The 22,863-nt window shown below is 39.6% G+C and overlaps 2 protein-coding genes across 4 annotated transcripts in view; both read right to left on the reverse strand.

The window, feature by feature from the left end:
* The window catches only part of LOC133773584 (prostaglandin-E(2) 9-reductase-like), a 38,130-nt gene extending 37,027 nt beyond the window's left edge, over positions 1 to 1,103 (reverse strand). The window contains exon 1 of the mRNA XM_062211007.1: positions 1,019 to 1,103. The gene's annotated coding sequence lies outside the window, so the exon portion shown is untranslated. The remainder of the gene's footprint in view (positions 1 to 1,018) is intronic.
* Positions 1,104 to 4,932: 3,829 nt separating this feature from the next.
* Positions 4,933 to 21,775, reverse strand: LOC133773585 (prostaglandin-E(2) 9-reductase-like). Of its 3 annotated transcripts, none has more exons than XM_062211009.1 (7): positions 21,693 to 21,775; positions 20,893 to 21,022; positions 12,140 to 12,307; positions 10,803 to 10,919; positions 9,613 to 9,690; positions 8,938 to 9,060; positions 4,933 to 5,072 (listed from the first exon to the last, which is right to left on the reverse strand). In XM_062211009.1, exons 2-7 carry the CDS (start codon positions 20,974 to 20,976, stop codon positions 4,959 to 4,961), a joined length of 684 nt encoding a protein of 227 aa, XP_062066993.1. In that variant the 5' UTR covers positions 20,977 to 21,022; positions 21,693 to 21,775; the 3' UTR covers positions 4,933 to 4,958. The 3 variants fall into 3 exon arrangements, with proteins under 3 accessions (XP_062066993.1, XP_062066994.1, XP_062066992.1); XM_062211010.1 differs by having other exon boundaries at positions 21,698 to 21,742; XM_062211008.1 differs by lacking the exon at positions 21,693 to 21,775 and having other exon boundaries at positions 20,893 to 21,151.
* Between the last annotated feature and the right edge of the window lie 1,088 nt (positions 21,776 to 22,863).

Below are 22,863 nucleotides of genomic sequence, written 5' to 3' on the forward strand. Positions count from 1 at the left end.
GAAATGATTTCTGTGTCACTAGCACTAGAATCAAAATGAGTAACTTACATTAGTTAGATACTTACGCTTACAAACCAGGATTGTTACCAGGAGAATTCTAAATCCTAAGAAGCTACTTTAGGAAGTAAAGTATTGTCCCAGCCCAAAAATGATGTATTTTGGTCTACTCCAGGAGTTATACTTAATATGGATATCACTGATACTTAAAGACAATTTGGCATTTACTTGGCATAATCCAAAGTCATTTGAGTATTAGTGTATTTTTTTCCATATGATTCCATTAGTACTGATGTACTAATCAAGAAAATAAGTTTTTCTTTATTGTGATAATACTCATCTGTTTTGTTTCCCAGAAAATATTCCTCTTAGTAAACTTTCAAGACCTTAAAATTATTACTGGTTTGTTTGTTTTAAAATGTACATTAAACTTTTAACTTTTATGGTTATTTAATGTTTATGTACTTAAGTGCACAATTTTCAGGAAGAGAGTGGTATCTAATAAATATATTAATATAAATAAAAGGCAATTCACATGTTGAATATTTCAAGCTACAGTTCTCCAAACTCTCAAGCTTTCAAGACTATTTTGAACAGACAACATAGCAAATATACATCAATCATGTAAAAATAAGGACTCAGTTTACACATTAATAAATTCAGTGGAAGTGGATAGTTTCCAGATTCTATTCCTATAATTATTTACTCCATTATGTCTATAAAATCTTGGAGGCAGTTTATCCTAATGGATAATGATATAAATGATTATGAAATAAAAAATACTGATTAGAAACAGAACTTCTACCTTAGACCACAGCATTATTGGAAATGATCCAATTTTGATAAGAGTTGAGCAAGTTTGGAAGAAAAGGAAGAAAATATCATTTTGCAAAATTTAATTAGGCAATCTTAGTGAACCCACATTTCATGTCCATAGATATATGGAGAGAGTGGCTAATATCCATCCTTCATTCTTCCTCAGAAAACAAATGGAGGCAATGTATGTAGCAATGTCACTTACATATCAGCTGCAAAGTACCGAATATTTCGGTTGAGGCCATCCAGTGCATTCATGTCCTCTGAAGACAACTGGAATTCAAAGACCTAGTAGAACATTAGCAAATGTTTATTACGTTAATATTGCTTATTTGTCAGTCTGGAAATCCTCAAAAGTTTCTAATCATTTTGACGTATATAATAAGGGACTCAGACCATCAAAAAACAGTAAGTGAAAATTATAGAAATGCATTACTAGATAAGATATATCGAAGCTTCACGACACTACAGATAAAAGGAGGTATCAAAGAACAAGCAAAGCTGAAATTATTTAAATATCATAGGATCATGTGCACACATGATTCGGAAGAATCTAAAATGCATAAGACAATTTAGAAAGTCTCTTCATACAGTTGATTTTTATATCCCAATAATGAAGAGTTAACCTGACAGAAGGGCTTTTTTTCCCAAAATAATTTAGGACAGCAATTGTCCAAACATAATGATATTATGTACAAAGGACACAGGAACTTCCTTAAAATGGATCCCACACTCTATTATTGGGAATTTTAAATTGCAAAAAAATAATTACTGTTTGGAACATATGAACTATTCATGGATCCATAGCAATACTCAAAAATAATAAGAAGAAATAATTTTTCAAAGTCTATAATTTCATAGTTGATGAATCAATGAACAGCTTTTAACTGCCTTATGTTCTGAAATTTTCTGTACATTTAAAAACTGTCAAAAGAGGAAGTAAAAAAGTGCACTACCAAAATTACCAAGTTTCTCTGTATCAGCCTAACAATATATACAAATGCCTTATTGAAAAAGGTATAAAATGTGTTATTGATTATTAAAAGAACACATAAATAATTAGAAATGTGTGGATAGGAAACCTAAACATTGTTGCAAATTTACCACTCAGGGCAGACATTTCGTTATGGAGTTCAGAAGCTACTTGAGACATCTATGTCTCCAATCAGAATGGACTCCTGCCCTGGCTCCACTTCAGACTCCTGCTTCCTGTCACTGTGCACCCTGGGTGGCATCAGGTGATGGCTTGAGTACTTGAGACCTTGCCACCCACATAACAGACCCTGATTTGAGTTCTGCACAAGACTGTGGCCTTGCCTCTTCTGGTTGTTGTGGGCCTTTGGGAATAAAGCGGTGGCTGGAAAATACCTCTTTATCTCTCACTTCAGCCCCACTCTCTCTCTGTATCTCTCTCCCCCTTCCCCTCTCACTCTCCCTTCCCCATTTTAACAAGAAGAAAAAAAGGAAGGAGGGAAGGAGGGAGGAAGGAAGGGAGGAATAAAGAAAGAAATCACAAAGAAAGGAAAATTTGACAATTTGATAAAATAAAAAAGCTTCTCAAAAGTAGTTTCATTACAATATCAAGCAACTACTTAAAGACTTAATCTATGTGTAAGTTGAAAAGTTATTTTAAAACCATAAACTTCTATATTCCAGACATTTCTACAAAGAATAGCCAAGCCCTGTTTAAATATGAGGATTTAGAAAAATTTTTAAGGTTCTGGAATGCAACTCTTCATTTTCCAACACAATGATGACACTACAGAAAAGAAAATGAATCCATTGAAGGGAAGAATGAAGGCAGAAATGTACTTTGTGTATGTGGGGCAGACAGACTTTGATGTGTCAAAGTTGGATATTATAGAGTGACAGAGAGAAATTCAGAGATAGAAAGACATAGATCTCCCCTCTCCCAGTATGTGTGCAAAATGTATGTAGAATCAGGGTAAGGGCAGGCAGAAGCCTTGAGCCAGGAACCTCAACCTGAATCTCTCAAAAGGGTAGCAGAGATCAAAGCAGTTGGGTCATAAACTGTTGCTTCTCTGGGTGTGCATTAGCAAGAAAGTAGATCTACAGCACAATGGGGTTCAAACCCAGGCACTGCAATATGGGCTGTGGACATCCTTAGCAGTGTCCCAAAATCTTCTCTGTGATTTCATTTTTAAACCTGTAAGTGTATCTTTGTGGCTATTTAAAGATGTTTCACATAGCATTGAAAAATATGCCAGTTGAATTAAAGACCAAATTTAGAAGGAACTTTCAAATAAATGTAGTAGAATATTGTCATGTGTTCAATATAGAAAAAGATATGACACACATCAGCTACAAACAAATGCAGAAGATTTAAGGATATGAAGAGTAGGAACTTTTGATCATGAGAATACACCAAGAAAAGGTAACCAAAACACTGGTATAAACTTTGAGGACATACTTCAACAAATGTATCACAACCTAAAAATAGGGTCCAGAATACATAAATATAGTAGAACGGTTAGAGAAATATCCTCCAAATCTTCATTGTGCTTGACTCCATGCCCTTTGGATCCAGTATCCAGTACTGTACCATTTCAGTGTGGCTTGGCCTGTTCAGTGGTCAGTAGAACTCACCAGAAGCAATAGCTTGCCAGTTCTGAGAAGGCTTTGCAGGTATAAACTTATTCCCTTTACATTGTTGGATGGAGAATGAAAAAGTGCCTGTAGGAGGACTGAGACACCCCAGACTATGTTCAGCAAATCCTGGAAGAGAGTGCTCCTATTTACAACTGTGTGAGGGAGTTGATTGCAAGTACCTGAGAGAGCCCAACATAGAACCCAACTTAGGTGAGTTGAGTCTGAGCTTAGACTAATTTCCAAACCACATAATGATGAGATATAAAGTTCTTTTCAGGGCCAATGCTGTGGCTTAGTGGTATAAACTTTTGTCTGACTTGCTGGCATCACATATGGGTGTCAGTTTGAGTCCCAGCTGTTCCAGTTCCATTCCATCACTCCTGCTGATGGCTTGGGAAAGCAGTGGAGGATGGCCCAAGTCCCTGGGTCCCTGCACTCATGTGGGAGACCCAGAAGACACTCCTGGCTCCTGACTTCAGCCTGGTGCAGGCCTGGTTCCGGCTGCCTTTTGGGGAGTGAATCAGCAGATAGAAGATCTCTCTCTCTCTGTCTCTCACTTTCTTTCTCTCTCTCTTTCTGTCCATGCTTCTGTCTCTGTAATTCGGATTTTCAAATAAATAAGTAAATCTATTGTTATAAAGTTCTTTTCATGTAATCTGTCTGGAAGGTGCTTTGTTTCACAGCCACAAAATCTGATGATTAATAATGATCTCTCAGAATACAGACACTTAAATGGCAAAGATTTGAATAGGTGCTTCAAAAAGTAATGAAAATCAATGGCTAAAAACTTTGAGTGTTGAAATACATGAATTTTCTTAGCAGCACAAAATACAATGATAACAGTTTATTATCAAAAATCACCTAATCTAACGCCCTTATTGCAGGAAATGAACAAAGGTTGTCACTTGCAGAAGGCTACAGATTATATTGGCAATTTAATGCTGAAACATGATTCTCTGTTTTCTGTTGAGTCATAATTCTGTCTAGCTATTATGCCTCAGTGATGGAGACAAATCTTAAATGCATGAGCAGAGACAGAAAAAAAAATGTGACCCCTGAGTGCCTTGACATCTCGCAAAGGAGCACATGTGTGGGTCCTAGATGCCTCCAGCCCCACATGCTCATCACCTGAAAATTTTCTTTGATTCGCTTCTCAGTGAAACTCTTGGCCAGGACCACAACCCCACGCTGCAGCTGGTAGTGAAGGGCAATCAGGGCTGGACTTCGCTGGTGCTTTTTTGCCAGGGCACAGATGACTGGATCTTCCAAGACAGCTGGGGTGCTCTTGTCCACCCTGAAAGGAAAGGCAGAAAAATGAACTCCTAAGACTGAGTATGCAGTTCTTGGGAGGCTTCCAAAACTGACTAAGGGACACACTCTAGACCAGTGCTTCTCAGACGTGCTCCTTAGTCCAGCAGCATTAACATCATCCGCACGTTCTCCCCTCCTGCTGAGCCACTTGACTATAGAACTGAGTAGTTTCCAACCAAAAGTATTTCCTCAAAAGAGCGTTTTGGTGGGCTTTCATTTTACTTTCACCATCTTGCTTCTCGATGTGACCCCAGAGCACTATAAGCAACCAGCACGATGTCTTTGGACTTGCAGTATTCCAACAGTTTGCTCTGGTTGAGATAGGGATGGCATTCCACCTGCAGAGAGACAAGACAACACATTTTCAGCATACATGACATGCAAATATTAATATAAATGGACACTTTAAAAGTTGCTGAATTTAAAAATGAAACATGAAAGTTAAACAGAAAACAGTGTTATCAATTAAGGATCTCTTACTTTGTAACAATTATTGATTGATTGATTTTAAGAGAGTGAAACAGTGAGAAGTGAATACACACACACAACAGGGTGGGGGGTATCTTCCATCTGCTGGTTCACTCCCCTAATGACTCAAATGGTGAGTGCTGGGACAGGCCTCAGCCTGAGCTCAAAGCTCAATCTAGGTCCCCCCTCTCCCCAGGTGGGTGGCAGGGGCCCAAGTATTTGAGCCATCATCCTCTGCTTTCCCTGGTGTGTTATTGCGGAGTGGGAATGGAACTGGTGCTCCAATATCAGGTACCCACATCGCAATCACCTGCTTAATGTACTGCACTGTAATCTCAGCACACAAGTAAAGACTCTTCAAAGCAATAAATTTAATTTTTTTTGTCTTGGGAAGTTAAAAAATATGGCATTCCAGAGATCTTGTTTGCCCAATAATTTTTCTTTGTTAAAGATAGGTGGAAAATACCGCATCTGGAACAAGGAAAATATGCTTTGAGCCTTGGACGTTGAATGTGCCTGAAAGTAAAAAAAATAAATTCAAAGACTCATTAGGGGGGCAGCACTGTGATGTAGTAGGCTAAGCCTCCACCTGCAGTGATGGCATTCCATATGGACAGCGGTTTATGTCCCAGCTGCTTGTCTTCTCATCCAGCTCTGTGCTAATGTCCTGGAATGGCAATGGAATATGACCTAAGTGCTTGAGCCCCTGTACCCATGTGGGAGACCCAGAATAGGTCTTGGCTCCAGGCTCCAATTGGCCCAGCTCCAGCTGTTTCTGCCATTTGTGAAGTGAGCTAGTGGATGGAAGGCCTCTCTCTCTGTCTCTCACTCTCTCTGTAACTCTGCCTTTCAAATAAATAAATAAATCTTAAAAAAAAAAAAGACTCATTAGGGATACTCCAATGCTTTAAAAAGTTAGTATGCTAGGAATCTCTCTGATTCCACTGTGGGTGGATTCCAACATCCCAAAACCAATTATAGCACATAGAATAAATAAAAATCTAATGATTTTGTATTTCTGAATATCTAAAAAAAAAGACAGATAAAGAGAGAGAATAAAAATATTTGTCCCTGCAATGGTGGTTATTACAGTAAGTTCTTTCTTTTTTTTTTTTTTTTTTTTTTTTTTTTTTGACAGGCAGAGTGGACAGTGAGAGAGAGAGACAGAGAGAAAGGTCTTCCTTTTGCCGTTGGTTCACCCTCCAATGGCCGCCGCGGTAGCGCGCTGCGGCCGGCGCACCGCGCTGTTCCGATGGCAGGAGCCAGGTGCTTCTCCTGGTCTCCCATGGGGTGCAGGGCCCAAGCACTTGGGCCATCCTCCACTGCACTCCCTGGCCACAGCAGAGAGCTGGCCTGGAAGAGGGGCAACCGGGACAGGATCGGTGCCCCGACCGGGACTAGAACCCGGTGTGCCGGCGCCGCAAGGCGGAGGATTAGCCTGTTGAGCCACGGCGCCGGCAGTAAGTTCTTTCTAAGTAAAGGGAAACTAAGAAATTTAATGCTGTCTTTAAGGACAAATTATAGTTTATAAGCACTTAGTGCAAACATCAAGTATTAAAAGCAAAAATCTAGCCAAAATGCAAGTAATTATTTACAAACTCTAAAGACAAAATGAAGACAAAATACCATCTATATAAAAATTTATTAATGCCACATTTTTTGAATAGTAACACCTAACAGATTACTAGTAATTGCTGTAGGTGAAAATATATGTTTGCACAAATGACATCTGGCTCTGAAAAATTTAATGAAGTGATCAAAATATACATCACTAAACATGAGAACACCTGCAAATCTGTGCTGCTTTTTGGGATACAATATGATGAATACACCATTTAAAGCACATTTTCAAAAAAATCTTTAAAAATTAAAATCAAGCGGCCAGCGCTGCGGCTCACTAGGTTAATCCTCTGTCTGTGGCGCCAGCACCCCGGGTTCGAGTCCCGCTTGGGGCGCCGGATTCTGTCCCAGTTGCTCCTCTTCCAATACAGCTCTCTGCTGTGACCCGGGAAGGCAGTGGAGAATGGCCCAAGTGCTTGGGTCCTGCACCCGCATGGGAGACCAGGTCGAGGCACCTGGCTCCTGGCTTCGGATCAGCGTGGTGAGCCGACTACAGCGTGCCAGACATAGTGGCCCTTTGGGGAGTGAACCAATGGAAGGAAGACCTTACTCTCTCTCTCTCTCTCTCTCTCTCTCTCTCTCTCACTGTCTAACTCTGCCTTTCAAAAAAAAAAAAATTAAGCACATTTAAAAAAATCTTCAACCTTAACATCAGAAAACATTGAAATCTTATTTATAATTTATAGAGTTGAAGTAGAGAAACAAATGATCTATTATTAAACAATGATAACCTGACAAATCCAGACACCTGACAAAATCTGTCAGAATATCCAAGAAAAAAAAAAAGATTGCTGACTATTCTAGGAAAATAAAAAAAATGAGAAACACAGCATAATTCTATGTATGAACTACTATTTTGCTGTGCTTAAAATGGAAGATATTTGGAGGCAAAAAATTAAAAAATCATGATATGGACAGATGTTAACTTACATGAGGGAATTGTTAACTCCTTTAGATCCAATAATGAAACTATAACTAAGTGGGACAGTATCTTCAACAAGAGTTGTTTCTGAGGTCTGTAGTGATGGATAGTCATGTTTCCCACAAGCACCATGAGGTTTGGCAAAATATTGCACAGATATATGAAGACATACTCATGTATGCCTACTAACGTTTGACACATGAAAAGCAGTAAACATTTTTGGTTAGAGTTGGGAAACGTTTGAAGGTCTGCATTTTTCCTTCAAATTGTCTGGTTGTTTGAAAGTTGTTATAATAATAAAAAATGGAGTAAAATGAATACTGAAAGCCAAAGTAATTTTGTAATCTTTTTAATTGAAGATCAGAGCCCCTGGTCATTAAATACACAAGGTCTAGATTTTTCTAATCCATATTTCCAGTCAAGACCATGACTGGGTGGATGAAACTGTTAGATACTAAATTACATCATGAAACCAGGCACAGAATAGATGTGCTTAAATAGTTGATTTGATGCCCAATAGCAGGTAGGAGAGGCAGACTAAAATGGGCTCAGGATCATGATCAGCTTAAGTTTTTTAAAATTCTGTGAGTGTTGACGTTGGCCACCACACTGTCACCATAAGTAGGTAACTGCTTCCCACTTTTCCAGATTATTCTCATTTTCTCCAATTAAATTTTGTTATATGTAAGGCTGTGCAAAAAGGAGAGATAACAAAGGGAAAGATTCAGGTCTCTCAACATTGCAGAAACCTTTATCATGTATCTTCTACTTTCACTCTGTATTTATTTACTTGCCCTCAGATGTCTTCATGGCTTACTTTCCTATATACAGTACTTTACACATCACCTTCAGCAATCAAGACACCAGGCAATTTTTCAATGGATCCTTCATCGATCTGGAAAAAAGCCACCTTCCCACTGAGGTTTGATTCTTGACTGCAGCCTTTCTAGATCATCTTTACCTCCCAGGTTCTTACACAGATTTCAGCACTAAAGTCTGCTCACGTTTTCACTAAGACATTAACAAATGTATGGACATTGGAGAGTACTCCCTGTCTTTCCATACAGAGTCTCTGCATGTGAATCTTCTGTCCCACACAGTACGTTGAAGAAGAGTAGAGATCAAACGAACACTTGGGAGTAGCAAGAGAAGGAGGGAATGCAGAACAGAAGGAGAGGAGGCTGAGTCCTCACCTGGTTGCAGACGGGTTTGTACTTGAGGCCTGGCTTGTTCAGAATCATCTCCAACTGCCTGCGGTTGAAGTTGGATACCCCGATGGACTTGGCCAGTCCTGCATCCTTGCACTTTTCCATGGCCTGGGAGAAAAGATTGTGAAGAAATATTTCCACGATTGGCTAGAATAATGTTTATTATTATTGTTATATTATTATTGAAATTATATATAATATTAATATAATATAAATTATTAAATTATATATAATATATGGTGTAATATACTGCACATTATATTATTTTATTTTATATAGAGGCTTTTAACACAGTTAAAAGAAATATTTTTAAGATATTATATTGAAGTCAATGGGCTCTGATTGACCACAAGAGAAAAACTAGTAAAGTAATTAGGTAAAGACAGTTACAATGAGAAAATGAATTCTTGTGTTCTTTGAAAATCAGAAAAATTATTGAACATAAATGGGAAGATGTTTCTGCTCTCATTGCCCTAATTCTTTCTGTTTCTTTCTGTGACATTCCACTGTTGTCTTCCTCCCTAACAACTGAAGTACAGTAACCACCACAAAGGGCATGAATTTTACATCCAGTGATGCATATCCCATACTTTTAAGTTGAATTTTGATGTAATGTTCCCTCTTGATTCTTCCTTTCTATTCACTCTTCCAAGTACTCACCTCCCAAGTGGCACGGAGATCCACTTTGTCAAATATTAATTTTCCGTTTTCATCTGTTGGCATAATGTCCTCCCCAGGCTAGAATACAAGCAATCATTTTTTATATATTTCACCTTATTCAGATATCCACCCTATAGCGTTTGAACACCAAACTTCATGAAATATGTGGAGCAAAATTGCATATACTTATATTTGCCATAGATATTACATAAGAAGTGGTAAAAAGTCGTGTGACGCTACCACTTCCTCTCTTCCCAATCAGTTATGTGTATGTATTAAGGAATCACATGAATTTATGCTACTTTGCATTCTTCTGCTCCCTCCTCCACCCTCCTCACAGTAAAATGACTCTTTCACTATGAAAATCAAGAGTTTCATGGCCTTGATCTCCACCAATAATGGATTTTGTCCTCATCTTGCTGAAAACATGTGGATCACACAGCAGTCACTTGGACTGCAGAAGATGGATCAAGGTTCTGTCCAATAACAGTTCAATACTAGAAGATTACGAGAAGTTATCAAGTGTTAAATGCCATGAGATTGGAAATCCCAACAGCTATATATGCCAACAATGAAAAAGCTCCAACAAAAATTAAATAAACCTAGAATAGTACAGTGGAAGATTACTGATATAAAAAGATATTTGCCAAGGTGACTTTAAATACATACATCTAGGGGCCAGTGCTCTGGCACAGTGGGTTCAAGCCCTGGCCTGCAGCACCAGCATCTCATATGAGTGCCAGTTCTAGTCCCGGCTGTGCTGCTCTTCTTCTGATCCAGCTCTCTGCTGTGGCCTTGGATAGCAGTAGAAGATGCCCAAGTCTTGCGCCCCTGAAACCATGTGGGAGACCCGGAAGAAGCTCCTGGCTCCTGGCCTCGGATCGGCGCAGCTCTGGCCATTGAGGCCATCTGGGGAGTGAACCAGCGGATGGGAGACCTCTCTCTCTGTCTCTACCTCTCTCTGTAACTCTGTCTTTCAAACAAATAAAATGAATCTTTAAAATATATATTTATATACATCTACTCATGGCTAAAATCCCCAATCAAATAAAATCTATTGATTAAACTAGTTGAGCAGTTTCTATAATTTAGATGATTAATAAATTTGTTAGTACGATTTAGTCATCCATGTGAATGATGATTATGCTCACAGCTAAAGTGAAATAAATTTAATGATGGTCACTGCCTACCTTCAGAGCTGCTGGGAAATGAATAATATAGAGATCAACATAGTCCAGTTGAAGTTTTTGCAGTGACTTTTCCAAGGCTGGTCTGACCATCTCTGGTCGAAGGAAAGTGCACCAAAGCTGCAGGGGAATTAAACAGGGGAAGTTGTGCTGAATGAATGCATTTTTTCAAATTTCTTATTTTCTTTCATCTTTTATTGAGATATTTTTCTATTACATGAGAAGTGATTAGCACTGGGGCCTGCATTATGACGTAGCACGTAAAGCTGCTGCTTGCAATGCTAGCATCCCATATGGATGCTGGTTCATGTCCTGACTGCTTTACTTCCAATCTAGCTTCCTGCTAATGGCCTAGGAATAGCAGTGGAGGATGGCCTGAAAATTTGGACCCCTGACACTCATATGGAATTTTCGGATGATGCTCATGACTCCTGACTTTGGCCTGGCCCACTTCCAGTCATTGTGGCCACCAGGGACAGGATAAGTAGATGCAGTATCTCTCTCTATCAATACTAGTATTGATAACAAAGGATGACAGTTTGTGTAGAAAAGGATACCCTAACATACACTGTGGGAATGACATTAATACAATCACTATGGGAAACACCTTGGAGATTCCTCAACAAACTACAAATGGGTTAGCCATACGACTCAGCTATTTAACTTCTGGGAATATATCAAAAGGAAACAAATTCAGTATATGAAAGAGATATCTGCACTCCCATGTTCATAGCACCCAATTCACATTAGCAAAAATGAGTCAACCTGCACGCCCATTAGCTAAAGACTAGTGAAAGAAAATGCAATATTTGTAAACTATGAAATATTATTCAGCAAAAAAAAAGAAATTCTGACAAAATTGATAGAACTGTAATCATTGTGCTAAGTGAAATAAGTCAGATTCTGAAACATAAATATCACACTTTCTGTTATATCTAGAAGTTATTAAATAGAAAGCATAAATGTTGTGTGGATCTCATATTTTTGGTATAGAGATTATATAGATTTTTAAAAAAATATTGTATTTACTGCATTATACCATCTACATAACGATATATCCTTATTTCCTCACTGCGATCATTTTCATGGATCCTACACTATGTGATATTTAAATCCCTGTTTTCTAAAAAGTAGAATATATTTATATTTATATATCTACATTTGAAGTGAATATAGCAAATATCAAAAATTGTTAAATTTTAAAATAAAAAATATAAAAGAAAATGCATCAATAAGTGTGACAATAAAAGTAATTAATAATTACTGATCAAATTCTATGATCACCATACCCATACATCACATTTCATTAGTTACCCAAATTCACATTCAATATACTATACCTTTGAAGTGTAGAATATGTCTTCTCTCTTCACAGTGCCATCTGCAATCTTGCTTCGGATGCCCAGACCTACTTCCTCTTCATTTTGGTACAGGTAAGCAGCATCAATGTGGCGGTAACCAACATCTATAGCTATTTTGGTGGCCTCCCCAGCCTTACTCTTAGGAACCTAAATAAGCAAGCAAAAGTGTTATTTGAAGATTCAAGTGATTTGAAGTAGCTCAAGCATGACCAATGACTTTCACAAAAATCATTTTCATCATGTCTTGGGATAATTCTTCATTTTGAGGGATGAAGCCGGGCTGGTGCTGTGGCATAGCAGGTAAAGCTGCCACCTGAGTGCTGGCATCCCATAGAGGTGCTGGTTTGAGTCCATGCTGCTCCACTTCTGATCCAGCTCTCTGCTATGGCCTGAGAAAGCAGTAAAAGATGACACAAGTCCTTGGGTCCCTGTACTCACATGGGACACCCAAAAAAGCCTCTGACTCCTTGATTTGAATCTGTACAGCTCCAGTCATTGCGGCCAGTTGAGGAGTGAACCAGCAGATGAAAGACCTTTCTCTCAATTTCTCTGCCTCCCTGTAACTCTGTCTTTCAAATAACTAAATACACCTTTAAAAAAAAAAGAAGAAGAACAATGCCATTCTCATTTGCCCGGACCGTTCTAATTAATAACAAGAGTTAGGAACCAGGTGACCACATCAATCTCTGGTGTCAAAGGTCCTCAGGAACTATGCCTGTTTTCTTGAGTGGATGGAATGATTCAAATGACACAGCAAAAAGTTTATATCAAGAATGTCATTTGTATAGAGAGTTCACTAAGAAAAATTAACAAGGGAAAAAAATGGAAAGAAAAATGGAAGAAATACAGTGCAAGCTTCTATGAGTCCTCTGCCAATGAAATAAACAGAATACATTCAATTGTGTCAGAACTGAATTTGATGACCTTTGAAGATGTATCTGTGAAGAAAGCAGCTTATTTAGAGTCTCCATGCTTAAGATTTTTCATTGAAATTTGGTCACATAGATCCTCTCTGCTAAACCACACACATATTCCAGTCTTTCAAATAAAAGCAGAAATGCATACAGTCTACTGTTGCACAGGCAGTGTAGCTACAGCCACCATCCAAATAAGTTGGGAACCGGTTGCAACAATGTAGGTTGCTTATTGCCAATTTGGAACATGTTTAAAAACTGACATTTCAATGGACAATAGGATATAATGTTAATTATGTTCTACATACCCATTCTGTCTGCTTCACCCATCAAACAAGCTAACTAAAAATACTAGTAATCAATAGACATATACTCAATGTGTATGTCTTTTCCCATGAGAAATTAATTACATCATATAAGTGATTATTAACATCATTTCACCTCTTTTTTTTAACTTTTATTTAATGAATATAAATTTCCAGTGTACACCTTATGGATTATAATGGCTTCCCCCTCCCATAACTTCCCTCCCACCCACAACCGTCCCCTCTCCCACTCCCTCTCCCCTTCCGTTCACATCAAGATTCATTTTCAATTCTCTTTATATACAGAATATCAGTTTAGTATAAAGATTTCAACAGTTTGCACCCACATAGAAACAAAAAGTGAAATATACTGTTGGAGTAATAGTTATAGCATTAAATCAAAATGTACAGCACATTAAGGACAGAGATACCACATGAGGAGCAAGTGCACAGTGGCTCCTGTTGTTGACCCAACAAATTGACACTCTACTTTATGGCGCCAGTAACCACCCTAGGCTCCCGTCATGAGTTGCCAAGGCTATGGAAGCCTTCCAAGTTTGCCGACTCTGATCATATTTAGACAAGGTCATAAAAGACAGAGTGAGGATAGTAACCAATGATCCTAAGAGTGGTATTTACCAGGTTTGAACAATTATACAGCATTAAGTGGGGAAGAGGACCATCAGTACACACAGGTTGGGAGTAGAGCCATTGGTGGTAGAGTAGAGGTTATGATTACAAAGGAATGAGGCCCAAGAACGCTAGACAGGGTCTAGAACAAAGGACAGAGTCATTATTAGAGGAGCTAAGAAAGGTGCTGTCTAAGCTACAATTAAGTTTTCTAATTGAGAGGCAAATAGAACCTGATAGAAGGGGCTTGATAATAATCTGGTGGGCTTTAGGCCTTGTAAGTTAAGAGGCCCAGACCTATCTATCTGTTCACATGGGGTATATCCTAAGGGAGGTGTGAACCTCCTAGGGGAAGGCACCCTGTTGACTTTCATTACTTGGCTGGCCTGGGAGGAGAGCTGGCCAGGTAATGGCAGGGGGCATCTCTAACAAGAAATTTACAGTTCTGCCTGCAATGTTGCTGACCCTACTTGACCATCCCCTCAGCTGCAGTGGTCACTTTGGAAGTTGGGCTGAGTGAAGGGCTTTTCAGCTTAGAGCCAATAAGATCTATGGCTCTGACCTGGGCATCCTTCGACTCCAGGGCAGGTCCATTTCCAGTGATCCAACTCTTGGTAGAGCTGCCAGGGCTCTTCACAAGCTGACTTCTGCTGAAGCCCAGGCTTACCACATTGAAAGCCACTGCAGTGGACTGGCCTGTTGGGTCTCCTTGAAGGCAGATCACTGTACAGATCAGCCATTAATAGGCCTGCCACCCATTGCTTCTGATGCCTAGCTTTCTTTTCTTCCTGGTTTGTGTTAAAGCAGACCAGAGGATGCAAGTCAAGGGAGTGCCCGTGTCCCATCTCTAATCTTTGGTGGCCTGAACTACAAGTCTATAGTCACAGGCATGTTCTGTAGTAGTTTTTCTATCTTTTTTTTTGTTTCTTCTTTTTTTTTTTTTTGAAAGGCAGAGTGGACAGTAGAGGGAGACAGAGAGAAAGATCTTCTTTTTGCCATTGGTTCACCCTCCAATGGCCGCCGCGGTAGGCGCGCTGCAGCCGGCACACCGCGCTGTTCCGATGGCAGGAGCCAGGTGCTTCTCCTGGTCTCCCATGGGGTGCAGGGCCCAAGTACTTGGGCCGTCCTCCACTGCACTCCCTGGCCACAGAAGAGAGCTGGCCTGGAAGAGGGGCATCCGGGACAGGATCGGTGCCCCGACCGGGACTAGATCCCAGTGTGCCGGCGCCGCAAGGCGGAGGATTAGCCTGTTAAGCCACGGCACTGGCCTCTGTAGTAGTTTTTCTAAGGTAGACAATGCCCATGAGGAAAATTATATTCTCACTTTAAAACTTTCTTTCCCTTTGGTCTGAAAGGGAGGTTTTTTCTACTTACTGTATACTTCGCTGATGGCGAAGTGAATCTAAGCTATGAGATTATTATTTAAGTTCTTATTTTGGCTATGCTATTACAGAAAACTGTTAGCCATCTCTTTTATAAGGTCTAAAGATTCAATTGTGCATCCTACAGATTTCTTCATAATAGAATTAGTTTCCTACCTTGAAGAGAATAGAGAAATGAAAGAACAAGTTGGGCTTAGAATAGAGAAATGAGGGAGCAAGTCCTAGATCGCTTGCTGACAATAGAAATATCACATCAATACTTGGCAAACAGTTTCAACCACTAGATAACAACTTAAGAAAACATTTACCAGAAGATTCGATGCCTTCTATAAATTTTAAGAATCAAGTATTTGAAAACACCTCTTAAATATCTAACATGGTATAGTTTGTTTAACCAGTGAACTTAAGCACAAACATATAAAATGTTTTTAGTTTCTTTCTACCAACTAGTTTAAAACATATGATACAGAGATTCAGGTCACAAGAATTAAAATGTATCTTTGATTAATTTTAGCAGCTTAAAATTATGGACAATCTTATCTATAAGCCATTTAAAGTAAAACACTTAAAATTTCCCCATGTGGACATACAATATGTACACACATATAACATAGCTTAATAGACCAATATAGCAATTTTAATAATAGCTTTTAAAATCTTTAACTCTTTTTGTAGATTGCCAATTGATTTGAATTGCTTTTTGTTTTTAGTAACCTCAGTTAACCACACTTTATCTCTGTTGGTACTGTTAATACATTATTGGCTTCATCTGTTTACAGAGCCGTCCCAAAGTACTGAATACAATAGAAGTGGCTGGAAAAAGTCCATAGGAAGCTATAGGAGGACAGCTAAACACAGAACCAACAGCGCTTTAGTTTTATGAGCAGCAAATCATATATAACTGTGGATGACAAAAGACTTTAAGTTGCCATGTTTAAAATTATAAACTCATCAACCAACAAGAGGCACTTGCTTAATTCACAGTATTTTTGAAAGCACCTGTAGGATTTTACAAGTATTTAACCCTTTAGGCCTATGGGGCTTTCTCATTAAGATAACTATCATGTCTAGTAACACAAGATCATTAGACTTTTTAATTCTCAAACATTTGTATTAATAGCATTTTCCATTATAGAAACTTAAAGTTTGGTACCACATCACATCTTGACAGTACTTCTAATATAATCCAAATAGCCTGATTAGTTGGTGTCTCGATAAGATGAGAGACATAGGTCCTTTGATTTTTCAGTTGGGCCCAAACTGGAAAAACCAAAGTCCAGGATTTACTGGAAATTTTAGAGTCCAGATTGTTTGAAACTTTGATTTTTTGAATGCCTGTCAAGAATGCCAAGAAGGCTCAAAATCCAAAATATCTGGTTGAAATACGATTCCTTAAAATCATGACATAACATAGACCAAATTTGATCATTGTTACAAGGTGATTATTCAAATCTTTGAAAATAAGCACATATTTAAATAACCCATAGCTCTTAATAAAAATTCAGCTGTTTTTGAACAATTAGAATTTAACAGACATCAAGAGAACATAATAGATTACTTTAACACATTGCTTTAACAGAGCATCAGAGTTTAATTCTATGTCAAAGAGAAATTGAGCTTCCTGTGATCTTTTGATGTGAGGTTTCCTTCCTTTACCTTCTTTCGTATTGGTGACCATGTTTCTGTGTTTCTGTGTGTAACACATCTTTAAGCATCTTTTGCAGGGCAGGATGAGTGGCAACAAATTCTTTCAGTTTCTGTTTGCTATGAAAGGTCTTTATTTCACCTTCATTCACAAATGGGAGCTTTGCAGGATATAATATTCTGGGCTGGCAGTTTTTCTCTCTTAGTACCTGGGCTATGTCTCGCCATTCCCTTCTAGCTTGTAGGGTTTCTGATGAGAAGTCTGCTGTGAGTCTAATTGGAGATCCTCTAAGAGTAATCTGACGTTTCTCTCTTGCACATTTTAGGATCTTTTCTTTATGTTTCACTGTGGTGAGTTTGATTACAACGTGTCGTGGTGAGGATCTCTTTTGGTCATGTTTATTAGGGGTTCTATAAGCTTCCTGTACTAAGATGCCTCTGTCCTTCTCCAAACCTGGGAAATTTTCTGCTAGTATCTCACTGAAAATGCCTTCTAATCCTTTCTTCCTCTCCATGCCTTCAGGAACTCCTAGAACCCGAATGTTGGGTTTTTTAATAGTATCCTGTAGATTCCTGACAATATTTTTTAGATTTCTAATTTCTTCTTCTTTTCTTTGGCTTGCCTGTTTCCTTTCCTGTTCTCTGTCTTCTAAGTCTGATATTCTCTCTTCTGCTTCGCCCATTCTGTTTTTAAGGCTCTCTAATGTGTTTGTCATTTGATCTATTGAATTCTTCATTTCATTATGATTTCTCATCACTATCACAGTTTCTTGTTCCACTAGTTGTTTCATTTCATTTTGATTCCTTCTTAATATTTCATTTTCACGATAGAGATTTTCTATCTTGTCCATTAAGGTTTTCTGGAGTTCAAGAATTTGTTTTTGAGAACTTCTTAATGATCTTATCAATTTTTTGAGATCCACTTCTTGCATTGCTTCGATCTCATCATCTTCATAATCTTGAATTGGGGTGTCTTTTTCATTTGGGGGCATCATAGTTTCTTCCTTGTTCTTGTTAGCTCGGTTTTTGCGTTTGTTGTTTGGCATGTTGGAGATATTTGGTTTCTTCACTGTGGTGTTTTTTCTTGTTATACAATGGCTCTAGATTAAGTGGACTGTCTGCTTTCAGTGGAGCCTTAGAGGCTTGAGATGAGTGTGGCCTGAGAGCTGTGTTTGGTTCCTCAGGGTTGAGGGTGTGTCAAAGATGACACTCCCAGGTTAGGTGTGGTAAATCTCTCTTTCTTTGATTTTTTTTTTATTCAAAAGGGAAGTAATTCCGCACAGCTGAACGTAATTGGAGGTAGTTAGCAGGCAAATGATATACCCTCAGGAGCCAGAGATCGGAAGCTCTTTCCCAAGGACCATACAGGGAATCTGTGCTGCCCTCAGTGTGGGCTCCAATTCTCCTGCAGTCTCCCACTGGGTTGCCAAGTTAGATGCTAATCTTCTGTTATTTCACCCCGCCCCCCAGAGTCAGGTTTTTCTGCTAGGCTCAGGGCCAGTGCAGACCTGAGGTCGCCCTACTTATGACATATTTCAAATGGCGCCTGCTCTTTGTCTTGCTCGCCTTTGAGAGGTGAGCGGAGAGAGAAATACTTGTGTCTGTATCGGTCACTTTTTTTTCTCTCTCTCTCTCTCTCTTCTAGTTAGCCTGGTGAACTTTTCCCCATGGAGTTTCAAGCCTCGTTCCCTCTAGTCTCCTCTTTCCACTTGCCCGCTGGTGTCTCGGGCTGTGGAGGTTTGGCTCACCTCGCGTTCCAGCGCTGGTGTGTTGAGTCTGCCACTGGTGTCCCAAACTTGGGCTCCCACGCTCTCCACGCAGGTCCACTGTGAATCACTAGTTCCGGAAGTTTCCTTTCTGTTTCTTCCCCTACTCTTCCTTGACCCTGCAGTATCTCCACTTTTATTAAAGTGTCTCTCCCCCGGACTAATAGTGTGCTCCCTTCCTATTCTGCCATCTTGCCGCTCTCCCATCATTACACCTCTTAAAACAGCCTTTTTATTTTTGATAAGATATCAAGTTGTTAAATTTAAAATTAATGGTTTTTACAAATTGTATAAAGATTTGAAAATATTTGGTAAAGGATAAACATATAAACAAAACAAACTCTTTTCCATTTATTTGAAGAATTTGAGAGGCTGCCTTATTCAATGAAATAATAATGAAGCTGTTAGTAGATCTTCCCACTCTCTCCTGATACCAGCCCTCTACTTCTCATAAGTGTGAGATCACTAATTTACTATGGTGTCCTCAATCCTTTCCCCTCCTTCACATCACCTCACTTTGTAAAATAAGTATGAAAGGGACTGGTGCCGTGTGGCATTAGGTTAATCCTCCACCTATGGCGCCGGCATCCATATGGGTGCTGGTTCTAGTCCCAGTTGCTCCTCTTCCAATCCAGCTCTCTGCTGTGGCCCGGGAGGGCAGTGGAGGATGGCCCAACTCTTTGGGCCCCTGAACCTGGAAGAGACCCGGAAGAAGCTCCTGGCTTCTGATCAGCGCAGCCCCAGCCTTTGCAGCCATTTCGTGAGTGAATCATTGGAAGGAAGACCTTTCTCTCTGTCTCTCTTTCTCACTGTCTGTAACTCTGCCTGTCAAATAAATAAATAAAATCTTTTTTTAAAAAAAAAAGAAGACGTATTAGGATGACACTGGGGCATATGGATAAAGCTGTTACTTGTAGTGCCAGCATCCCATATGGGCACCACTTTCCATTTTAGTCCCTGCTATTGACCTAGGAAAAGCAGAAGATGGCCTAAGGGTTTGAGCACCTGCCACTCATGTGGGAAACCTGGATGACCATTGGGGCAAACTAAAGAGTGAACCAGAGAATGGAAAGTCAGTCTCTTTTTTCTCTCTGTGTCTTTCAAAATAAATAAACTAATTCTAGAAAATGAAAAGTAAGTTTGCCTTGGCACATGTCTTCCAAATAGACTTCAGTTATTTACTTAAATCTTGCAAAACAATAAAGTAGAAGTTCAAGTTTGTAATAAACATTCAAATGCCATACAACTATGTAATCAAAAAATGATAGTGTGCCAAATTTCCTCAATAGTGTTCACTTTTTTCTTATAATTTTTTCATGATAATGTAATATTAATAGAAAGGAAACAGATTCAATAAAGTTCATAGATAACTGTAGGAATGTAAGGATGTACCCTTCCTCACTCACGCCCTCCCATGCTCACTTTTATTTCATAGGCCCATACACTATTTTCCGTTAAGTCCAACATTTGTTAACAGCATGAATTATTGAGCCTTGTTCTCATCTCATTAGATGCCCATTTTCCCCTAACATAATACTTTATTTACTCCAGGTTGTTTGTCAGAGGTAAGAGTAGTATAATCTTCTTTATTCAGGTTAGTGATTATGCTGTAGTGCTAAAGGTTAACCCACAGCATGAACTCTTTCCATGGCCTATGCATTATATTTCTCTATCGTGACAAAAAGTTCCCTGCATCATTCCATTTTAGAAGGAGGACATAGTTTTTGAAATAAGACAAAAAAAAAGGAGAAACCACTCCAGTTGCAAAGAAATACCAAGAAAATGAACTAATGACCAGTCTTGCTAAGTATTGAGTTATTCCCCTTAACCAAAGCAAGAAGTAAATGGAAACAAGAAGCAGCATGAACATCCTTGTTCATCAGCAGAGCACCACAGTACCTGACTGTCACACAGAATAAACTGTGAATAAGTTCAATTTTCTGCATGAAATAGCTCCAGATTGGGGAAATGGAGAATTAAGTGAGTCCTGCAGTCACACAGGAGCGGGCTGACTTCACATTCATGTCATGCTGCACCCTTCCTAGTCAACTCTCTTTTGTCCCCCCAACCACAGAACAAAGCTAGGCTTACCTCTGCAGGTGCATAGGTGCCAAGTCCAAGTACAGGAATGAAGTGACCATCATTTAATGCCATACGCTGATGCTTGGGATCCATGGCCTTTCCCTCCTCGGGCCAAGCACACTCTGCTTATTACTTCTGCCTTCAAAGGGATAACAGGAAGTCAATGCCCCACTGCCTATATAAATGTCTATGACATATGGGAAGCGTGAAGTTAAAGCAGCACTCCACATTTAAGTAGAGACTTGGAACCAGTTTAATAATTTATATGAAGCTAAACATTTAATCACTGATAAATAAACCATTGCATTTAGTAAAGATTTCCTTCATAATCTCGTACATGCTGTAAAGTATTGCAAAACATTGATCAAGCGACTATTGACTTTAGACTACAAACATCCAGGCACCTCCTGTTTCATTTGTTTTATTTTTCTCTTGATGAAATCCCTTCTAATCACATATCCTTTGAAGCAATTAGCTTTCTTATACCACACACACACACACACACACACAAAGACTCACATACAGAGAATTAAACGATTACTGAGCAATTTTTCCAACATAGGCAGTCAATGAAAGACCACAAGTTAAAGCTGAGGAGTTCACAGCAAAACGGTTGCTGAGTAAGAGGCCCCAGTGATTGTCTCCCCAGAGACATGGTTTGAATAGCTATTCACTCACAAACCCACCCCAACAAGAGCTAAGGAAGCCAGTAGTGCACTGACAGAACAGCACAGAGACTCCTCAATCCAGCAGAGAGAGAAGACATAAACACCGTCCTGGCCACTGGCACCAGCAGATACAGGCCTTACCTCACCTCCTTTTGTCTGCAAATGCCATATTAAATGGAAAAAGGGTAAGAGGTGTTTCAACTCCCGCCAGCAATGCAGACCAGCAGCCCTGATGTGGGAAAATTCTACAGTTCTCACTGGTTTTAAGTCCAGCCCACAAACATGTGCCTGCATTCTCACTGGGCAAACTGAGCTCTAAGGTTCCTGCAGGGCACCAGCAAGCCATACATGGCTTGCCACTGTCACAGAAGGGGAACAGAGCAGCTTAGAAACACAGCTCCTAGGAAGCTGAAAATAATTAGAACTGGGGATCATACTCTTCCCCAAGGCCTCCCCTCCTTCCCCAGTCACTTGAAAAACTGCAGATTGTGGCTTTGTTCCTGTGTACCCATCCAGCCTGACTATAGATGCACAGAGCTCACTACACATTGGGGATGAATCTCACAGAAGACTGGAAGAGCACAACACAGTGTGAGTTAGTGCTTACATCTGGGTGGGTGAAGGGGCTCAGAACCACCAGGCAGCTCCAGCATCCCCTGCCTCCACTGATAGTAGCTGGAGTTACTCCATGACTTCTGTATCAGATACCCCTCTGAACTGTTGCTCCACCCATGAACTCTAGCTGGATCTCGCTGGCCCTACCTGGGCACATCTGATAGGAACTCCCAAGGATGCCCTTTGTTCTGAGCCTAAACTACACACAGAGAGTAACTCAAGGCAGCTTATTTCCTGTTATAAAGCCAAAGTCACTCTCAAGTATATAGCCATTCCCTTGGACAGGATCTGTGGGTTGCACAACTTGCACTCAGTATTAAAGTGACCATTGGAGCTCTGGAAACATACAAAAGTGAACATCTGAGCCTTGATGTTGTCTCTCAACAAAAATTTCTGGAAATTTGCCTTTTATCTGCAGATATTGTTATAAATAATCTGCTGAGGGATGGAGTTGTGGCATAGTAGGTTAAGCTGCAGCCTACTATGTCAGATCCTCTATGGAAATGCTGGTTGAATCCCAGAAGCTCTACTTTCAATCCAGCTCCCTGCTAATATTTCTGGCAAAGTAGTGTAGAATGGCCTGAGTGCTTGGGACCCTTCACCCACATGGCAGGCAATGAAGAATTCCTGGCTCCTGACTGCGCTCTGGCCCAGCCCCAAAAGTCATGGATATTTAGAGAGTGAACCAACAGATGGA

This window comes from Lepus europaeus, chromosome 14, assembly GCF_033115175.1.
Source record: "Lepus europaeus isolate LE1 chromosome 14, mLepTim1.pri, whole genome shotgun sequence".
In the NCBI taxonomy this organism is placed as follows: Eukaryota; Metazoa; Chordata; class Mammalia; order Lagomorpha; family Leporidae; genus Lepus; species Lepus europaeus.